Source organism: Priapulus caudatus, unplaced genomic scaffold, assembly GCF_000485595.1.
Source record: "Priapulus caudatus unplaced genomic scaffold, Priapulus_caudatus-5.0.1 Scaffold66, whole genome shotgun sequence".
Taxonomy (NCBI): Eukaryota; Metazoa; Priapulida; class Priapulimorpha; order Priapulimorphida; family Priapulidae; genus Priapulus; species Priapulus caudatus.
The window spans coordinates 398,441-407,505 of record NW_014577127.1 but is presented as its reverse complement, the minus strand read 5'-3'; the positions used below and the strand labels follow the sequence as shown (position 1 = coordinate 407,505).

The 9,065-nt window shown below is 44.8% G+C and overlaps 1 protein-coding gene across 1 annotated transcript in view; it reads left to right on the top strand.

Annotated features, from left to right (window-relative positions):
* The first annotated feature begins 2,780 nt into the window (after positions 1-2,780).
* Positions 2,781-9,065, top strand: part of LOC106821255 — a 20,321-nt gene continuing 14,036 nt past the window's right edge. The window contains exons 1-3 of the mRNA XM_014825978.1: positions 2,781-3,117; positions 3,597-3,674; positions 6,182-6,997. Of these exons, the coding sequence (XP_014681464.1) occupies positions 3,642-3,674; positions 6,182-6,997 (849 nt within the window). The 5' untranslated portion in view covers positions 2,781-3,117; positions 3,597-3,641. The remainder of the gene's footprint in view (positions 3,118-3,596; positions 3,675-6,181; positions 6,998-9,065) is intronic.

Here is a 9,065-nt window from a genome sequence, read left to right as displayed (position 1 = left end):
GAAGAAGGGGGTGTGAGACAGGGAGAAGGTAACCTCAAGCATTGCCGGCGAAGAAAGTTGTAGAAGGAAAGCTTTAGCAGAAGAAGGGGGTGTGAGACAGGGAGAAGGTAACCTCAAGCATTGCCGGCGAAGAAAGTTGTAGAAGGAAAGCTATAGCAGAAGAAGAGAGTGTGAGACAGGGAGAAGGTTACCAGAAGCATCGGGGAAGAAGGAAGCTGAAGCAGTCATCTGTAACAAAAGAAGAGGATGTGAGACAAAAGGCGGGTAACTCCAAGCTTCGTAGTCGAAAGAATCCGTAAGAGGAAATCTGTAGCAGCAAAGAAGGATGTGAGACAGAAAGAGCGTAACTCCGAGCATCGTAGACGAAGGAAGCCGTAAGAGCGAAGAAGCTGTAGCAGCAGCGGAGCATGTGAGAGAGAAAGCGAGCAAGAGAGAGGAGTGGTAGATCATGGAGGAAGGGGAGCGGTGTTCATCGCTGGACTACACAAGCGTCTTACACGGCCGCCAGCTGTTTCGGCCAGGTAGCAGCAGCTCAGCTGTTAACAGCCCCGTCTTCGCGCCACGGTGCTACAGCCCTGGCAGCTGGGTGTGTAAGCGCACCACCAGCACACCCGAGAACCTACGCTTACAACCCAGGTAAAACACGCGCCAGCGACCCAACCAGCAACCTATAATCGTACATGTGTGCGTGCGTGCGTGCGTGCGATGTTGCGTCGTTATATATCATAAATGATATCACTGTAATAACGTGAAGATTATTGTGTGATTATGTAACGCGTAAAGAGATGAAAATTGATATTTACATCGATGTGTGCTATATTTCGATATTGGTACTGATATTGACATTGATATTGCTGTCGGCACTGACATTCATTTCTGCGTGTTCATTTTGCATGCTGTTATGTTGTGCATGAGAGGGCGCCACCCGAGCAAAGCAGCAGCCGTGGACAGTTGCGGTGGACATGCAGATTTCAGCGTACCGTGCACACGCGATGTACGTACGCGCCTGTCTGCGTGTCTGTGTGTCTGTCGGTCCGTAATTGAACACAACTCTTACGGGAAATCGAATATACAGTGGAAATTAAAATGATTCTAATGTCGGCCTTGTAGTAGGCGGTTGTAAAGAGCTAGCGAGAGAGGGAGACAGATGAGGAAACGAAATACAGGGAGAGCGAGAGAGAAGAGGGGAAGGAAGAGAGAACGAGAGAAAAAGAGAGTGAGTGAGTGAGTGAGTGAGTGAGTGAGTGAGTGTATGAAGAATTTAATAATAAGGTGGTAGACAATTGCAAGCGAGCTAGCATGAGCTACTATTATTTATATTAATTTTTAACTAAATCACTAATCGAAGTTTGTGATTCTGTTTGTTTTTAACATAACGTTACATATGACGCGCCAACGCGTTTTCGTTCGTTTTATAATAAAATTATTAGCATTTATTAACTATGTTAATGAGTTAGGCTATATGATCAAGGTCAGCTAATGTGAGACCTGTGCGTTTTTTTTTTGCTTAGTTCCGTAATAGTCCAGATCTTGTGAGTTAACATTGATAAACACTGGTAACATGATGGCATATCTTAGTGGCAGCTTCTCAATAAAACGGTATCGTGATCCTTGCCTCTGATTCTTCGCATGCCAAATATTATATCGTATTTAATTACGTTTTAATTAATCTATAATGGCAATTGTACAATATTAAAATTTTAATATTCTCTGTCATATTAATATTATATTTGTTTGTTAACTGAGTTAATTTGGCGGTTTTAAGGCTAATTCTTATTATACGACACAGAGTCGAGTAAAAAGTTCAATAATTAAATACTTATTTCTCAAACATTTTTCAAAGAAAAGAAACAGAACTGAATAATTCCATAGAATATATACACAATATAATGTCTAAATAATGTTATCAGACAGTTTCGAACGCAGTCATACAGCCATATAGCCATAATATGTACGTGTGTATAATGATACGATACTGCATATGGTATACTATCGGGTAGTCGAAGTCTTTGTCTAACTGCATGGGGTTGTAGGTAAAACTCGTTTCCATGCATCCCTCATGTTACCCGACCGGTGGACATTCTGGGTTAGGCCCCCTACTCATACTTTGATGATGACACAGTTGCGTTGTCGACTTCCGGCTACTGCAACGTCGCTGCAACGTCTGCTCGTTCTTGATTACTTTTTATATTGTCATGTTTATTTCCCTCGAGATCTATGGCTCGCTGTTATGATAAAATGCCGTATTATACTACTGATACACTACAATTCAATATATATACTCTTTTTACGACTTCTTTACTTCTTACGTGCCCGATCTTATAAAAAATGTCATATATTAACAAGCTCGCGTTTATTTTGGAGCAATGGGTAGGACGGGAGAATCGAAAAGAAGGGGTGTACGCGTGGAAGGACGATTGGAGTAGGATAAAGATGGGTGGCGAGGGGGTTGAGAGAGAAGTAAACGATCGCTAAAAGATAAAGCCGCGGGATGGGGAGGATCGAGGGAGCAGTGGACGCTGAACGTGAAAGAGTGTCGCAGTAGAGAGACGTAAAAAGCATGATATTAGGCGAGGGTTGTGATAAGGGTGAGCTAGAAAAGCATGAAACGATCGAAAATATGTGGGATGATAGAGGACGATTATCTAGTGGCCGTATAGGTTGCATGGTCGCGCATAAATGTGCTATCGTAGAGTTTTTAGAAGTATTCATATATTTAGCTTGTGCGGACCACATCAAGCAGGGATAGTATATATCCCTCCTAGTAATTAGACGGTTTAGAGTTCCGTGAGTGAAATTATATTTTGTTCCTGCTATCTATCATTGTGAGCCATATTTTAATGCAGAATACATTAAATTAGCACCCTAACTGTAAATCGCCTATTTTGACCTTGTCACATAATATTATTACAGCTTACCGGTTTTACACGTGACACATGACTTAAAAATAAACTGGTTACGTGAGCCACCTAGTCTTGCGCTGGTATGTAGTAAAAATTAAAAGTGGTGAGCACGGCCGGCTGCATAGAACCACATCTGCCAGTAAGGAAAGAACGACGAATACTTAACACCAGCACAGGAGACAAGGAAACATTGCATAGACACCGAGGACCTCAGGTTGGTTTATAGTATACGTCTATTTATTTTGAGTTGATCAAGTACAGATTAGGCTTGTTATAAAATCTGGTTTGATGTGATGCCAGCCGAAGTTTATGTTCTTTGCCTCTAATTTCCACGAATTAAAACGTCGTTTTTATGTTGCCGGACGGATTAGAGTGTACGTAAATTTGCTGATAATGTCAACATTTCTACACGTAAAATAGCGGCATATACATAATAATAGTATCCAACAGGCTTCTCGCCTATAAGCGTTTTCTTCAGAAGAAAACCCACTCTTCGAGAAAGACATATGCAAATATCGGTAAGCACACCGCCATCTGCATCTGGAGATTTTATGCTACTTGTAGCTACAGATGTCCAGCTCAGTTATAACACGCAGTCAGGAAAAACTAACTTCTGAAAACCCCGCATCTTCCGCTTTTGTTATTCACGATAACCGACATTCGATCCGTTGGATGATACCCATACAACCCAAGGGGGAGTGAGCTATAGGGACAGGGAAAAGAGGAGATACCGGCAGGATGAGGGAAGGAGGAGGAGTATCTGGAATAAACGTAAGGCACAGAACGATGAGAAAGGGAAGGAGCAGGAGCCCACTGAGATAAAAAAGAAGAAGAAGGTGTAATGCAGGATGGTAAAGTCTTGTCTAGCGATCATGTATACACTCATATATGCATATGTGTGTAAAACGTTATTACACAGTTTACAGATGCATACATATATTTAGCAGGCACGTACAACATCACGCATAAATAGTCGGATTAACTAGATGTTTAGCATTTCTTTGTTCTATAAGTATTCATATAAGTTCTATAAGTCTTCCGTATCTATAAGTTATTCTTCGTCCCGTATTCACATTTCTGTACATTATATTCATGCTCCTGATATACTTGCCAGCATGGTCTGTTGTTGCAGTAACGTCGTCCTTCAAACAGTTTTCCGTGGTTGTACGCATTAGCATATTGGAACATACCGGTTTTTTTCACGACGACACGGATGAGTTGATAAATATACTTGTGACAATAAGTGCGCAGGCAGTATAAGCTCAGTGTGTGCCTGTTATGGGGAAAATGCACCCGCCCGCGGTTGAAACGTAGATGACACGACTCACATCAAGGCGAGAGACGAACAGTATATAAACACCAGCACAAGAGGAGACAAGAGTACACAGTAACTTAGGCTGGTATGTGGTAAACATCTTATAATCATTTTATTTCCAATTGTGTTCTTCAAGGATACTCGTAAAAATAGCATGTTCTTGGTTCCTGATTATAAATGTTTGTTTCAAACTCTTAATTCAAAAACAATATTATTAGTGTGGCCTAGATATATGTGCCTGTGCCGTGGTGTATTGTTTGAGTGTAAACGACAGCATCATAGTTGCAAACCCTCCAGATTTAGTCTAGATCGAGTCTCCAGATTTTGGGCTTCATCTCCAGGTCTCCAGATTAGAGCCGAGAATCTCCAGATTTTCGCCGGTCTTCTCACTAATCTATCAGAACCACCTCAACTCAATAATGTCAGTCTTTTTCTCATAGAAAACGTAAGCGATTCGCTCATTGTAATATTCTATATACTCATTTATTATAAACGTTCGTCAACTCGTTCAATGTTCATTCCGTACATGGAAATCCCCGTTTTACACATACATACAGATATGGTTTTTTGAACCCTGCCAATGCCCTATCGGTGAATTTCCTGTAAATAAATATACGGTGTAAATTATTGTTTTAGTGTTATATAAAGTTTTTGTGATTTTTTATGTAGTGAAAAAAAAAATCTTTAGATTTTGGAAGTCCGGGGGTTTGAAGCAATGAATTATGCATACAAAGTATATATGGCCTCACGTATAACCTCTCTGAGAGCAGAATTATACGCATCCGAACGAGGTATTGTTGCGTATAATATTTTCGTAGATACACCGTCAACATGCCTGATCACAACCGACAAGACAAGTCACAGTACTTGTCAAAGCAACAGTACAAGTAATCACTTCCTAGAAAGCTTATTATGCACGATAATTATTACTTCCGAATTGCTAGAAACTAGCTTCAACCGCTGGTGCGGATCAACATCGTAAGTCGAAAGGCCAGAATATAGTGCAGTACACACCTAAAGGTGCCTAGCTCTAGTAACTATAGCCCGCGTACGGTTGCCGCAGGCAAAAGGTGCCGTACAACAGTAGATACATGGCGACCATAGGCAGCAAGCCTGAATAAGCATCGAACAGAAATTAATTAAAAATACGCACACTGTTTCGTCGCATACACAACATACACTTTATTCATGTCAAATAACCACAGATTCAAGCTCTATACTCCGCTCGAAACCTTGGTCAGCTCTATGGTGCATATTTCTACAGAGTAGTTGGATCCCGTTTGAAACACAAAAATCGCCGACCGGTGATCATGGCTACGTCACTTGCTGGAATGGCACAATTACACGACAAGAGCAATCTTAATGCTCATTGCTTTCTAGACGTCCATGAGGCATCTAACCATGGTTAGGTCACTTGACAGATTAGAACAATTTCTAGACACGACCTAACCTATGCTTTTTAGACGTCTATATGACATTTACTTGATGTGTATAATGCAGATTATTGCACCCTGGTGCCGAATAGTACCACACACAAAATTGAGCGAATCGCTTTGTCAGAGACAAAGTAGTGAAACCGATTCATTAGCACAGGCTGCGCGGTTTCGCATTACATATCAGCATTCACCTTTACTTGCGTAGTGTTAGGTTGCTGGCGCTGATCAACGTAAAAACTTCGTTTGCGTAGAGGTCGAATTAAAACCGTTACGACGAACTATTTTAGAATTCACTAAGAATTTGATGTCATTGAAATCAATGTGATAAAATACTATACATGAAACTGGTTTAAAGCCTATTTAAAATCGAAATATGTCATAGAAAGTAAGCTATAACTACATAACGTCATGACATTTTCGTGGAGTTTGACAAGCTTTAACGAACCGTTCTCGTGGGGAATACCTATATTGTGTTTTTCGATAAATGGGTGGATATATGGTACAAGCGCAGGTGTCTTTTGTTTCAGATCGGTAACATGGCTCACGGAGTAAACGTCCTTGTCTTGGCTATGGTTGCCATGACCCGAGTCGATGCAACAGGAGAAGCACTACAGATGTTTAAGCGACCTGCTGGAGACCGCAACATTATCGACATGACGTATGACTTTGCCGTAAACGAGACGATTTACTGGCCAACAGCTGACCCGTTTAATATGACGGTCGTATTTAAGGGTATCGTCCCATCGAGCGGAGTTTACTATGAGGTCAATAATTTCTGTGCGGCCGAGCACGGGGGGACGCATATCGACGCCCCTTCCCATTTCTATCGAGGCTCCTGGGTAGTTGATCATATTCCCGTTGATGGAGTGATCGGTGATGCCGTCGTTGTAGACGTCACCGCCAAGGTCTCTGGACATGAAGATTACCAAGCGACAGAACTTGATCTGCGTGTGTGGGAGGAGAAACATGGTAGGATACCGGACGGAAGTATTCTATTCTTGTACACGGGTTGGGGACGGCACTGGCCGAATAAGGAGAGGTATCTCGGCACGAACACAAAGGATGCGAGCATACTTCATTTTCCTGGTCTTCATCCTGACGCGGCGAAGTGGCTAGTCGAAAATCGCAAGATCAAAGCCTTCGGGATTGATACAGCTTCTCTGGATTATGGCCAGTCCAAAACGTTCAAAACTCATACAATTCTGTTCGAGAAGAATATTGTAGGGATAGAGAACGTAGCGAACCTAGACCAACTTCCTCCAACAGGAGCGATGGTAATCGGTCTCCCCATGAAGATTCGCGGGGGTTCTGGCGCCCCGCTCCGTATCATTGGTCTGTTTTGTGTATGTGTGTGTGTGCCTGCGTGCGTGCGTGTGTGTGTATCCTAGGATTTTATTATAGAGTGCTCATGTTGTCGTTCTCGTTAGATAGCTTAAATATTGCTTGGATGTGTCGGTGGCTGGCTGTTCTACTGCGGGAATTATTTGTACGTAAACGCACGCACGCACGCACGCGCGCACGCACGCACGCAGGCACAAACTGTCACTTGTTCGCATTACGGTCACAGTGATTTCTTCACTCTCTCCAGTAATACCCTTGCGTCCCACGCAAAGATGAAAGGGAAGAGAAGACGAACTCAGCCGGACTCGTTTCTTTATTTTACCGCGCTTCGTCGCTGCGTCGTATCCCCTAAGTTGCGAGGAGAGCGAATTTTCTCGCATTTGTCGCGTGGATTCCAGCCGACAGCAGGCGCGCGCGCATGCCCACCGCATTGATTTAACTTTTTCGTCCGTTTCGGTTAAAAGCTAAAAACTTGCTTCTGAAATTTTAATGACGTCTTTAGTCTTTTGATGTAATACCGGCGCGCGTTGCTAGCACCTGGGAGAGGGGCAGGAGGGGGGGGGTGACAGCCTCAGCGCTGTTATTGTCAGAGTGGCCTCGGTGGCCTTTTCTCAGTTTATCCTAATTTAACCCGCATGTTTTACCTCTGTTTCTCTCCTCGCTCTCTATCTCTTTCTCTCTCCCTCCCTCCCTCACATTCTCTCCCACTCTGCCCTCCTCTCTCCCTCTATTACACCTCTTCCCTCTCTTTCTCCAATGAGTATGTGCGGGGTTGCGTGACCCTGCGTTATCGATCCTGTCTGCGTGTGGGGCTTCACTGAAACCACTGCTGCTGCTGAAACCTTACAACAACAGCAGCAGCGGCAGCAGCGGCAGCAGCAGCAGCAGCAGCAACAGCAGCAGCAGCAACAGCAGCAGCAACAGCAGTGGCAGCAGCGGCGGCAGCAGCAGCTGCAGCGGCAGCAGCAGCGGCGGCAGCAGTAGCTGCGGTAACGGCAGCAGCAACAGCAGCGGCAACAGCAGCAGCAGCGGTGGCAACAGAAGCGGCCTCAGCAGCAGCAACAGCGGCAGCAGCAGCAGCAACAGCAACAGCGGCAGCAGCAGCGGCAGCAGCAGCAGCAACAGCGGCAGAAGCAGCGGTGGCGGCAGAAGACGCACTAAGTCGCGGCAGGATATTCGTGAATGCGCGCGCACGGCGGCGGTAGCGGCGGCGGCTGAATCAATGTTTGAACTCGCATCGCATCTATCCTCCCGTTTCCACCAACACACACACACACACAGACACAGACACGCGTGCGGGCGGGCGGGCCGGCGGGAAGGCTTCTAAGGTAGAGGTCCGCTGCTGCTACTACTACTACTGAGTACGGAGAGGAGGTAGCAACTTGTTTATATTACATGCGTTGGCGACGTTGGGCGAGAAGTGCGCTTACGAGTGAAAACGATTAGGAAGATGTGAGTGTCGACGCTCAGATGACTAGTACACGTTGACTGTGGTGTCAATGGTGTCAACTGTCAGGTGTCGGGATCGCTGTCTAACGCGTGAGCAGTTGTGTCAACGGTCGTGTTGTACGTCAGCTGGGTCGTGGTCGATGATTTGGCAAGGTGAGGTGTAATCAGGAGAGTGCTGCCAGCCGGTCAGGTGAGAGCAACGAACTCGGAGTGTCAACGCCGTCAAACATTGACTCCGGTCAATTTTTCTCAAGGTCATGATCCCGTGTCTTCTTAAGGTCATGATCCCGTGTCTCATATGGTAATGTCAGTTATCCAAGGTCGACTTTTGTCAGGTCTGTTCGCCGCAAACTAGCGTGTGAAGGAATGATAACCACCTCCCGCCTGTCACTCGCCTCGTGAGAGAGAGGGACGCAGTGAGCAGCGATCAACGTTACAGAGCTGCAGTGAGAAGCGTAGCAGAAGAAGGGGGTGTGAGACAGGGAGAAGGTAACCCCAAGCATTGCCGGCGAAGAAAGTTGTAGAAGGAAAGCTTTAGCAGAAGAAGGGGGTGTGAGACAGGGAGAAGGTAACCCCAAGCATTGCCGGCGAAGAAAGTTGTAGAAGGAAAGCTTTAGCAGA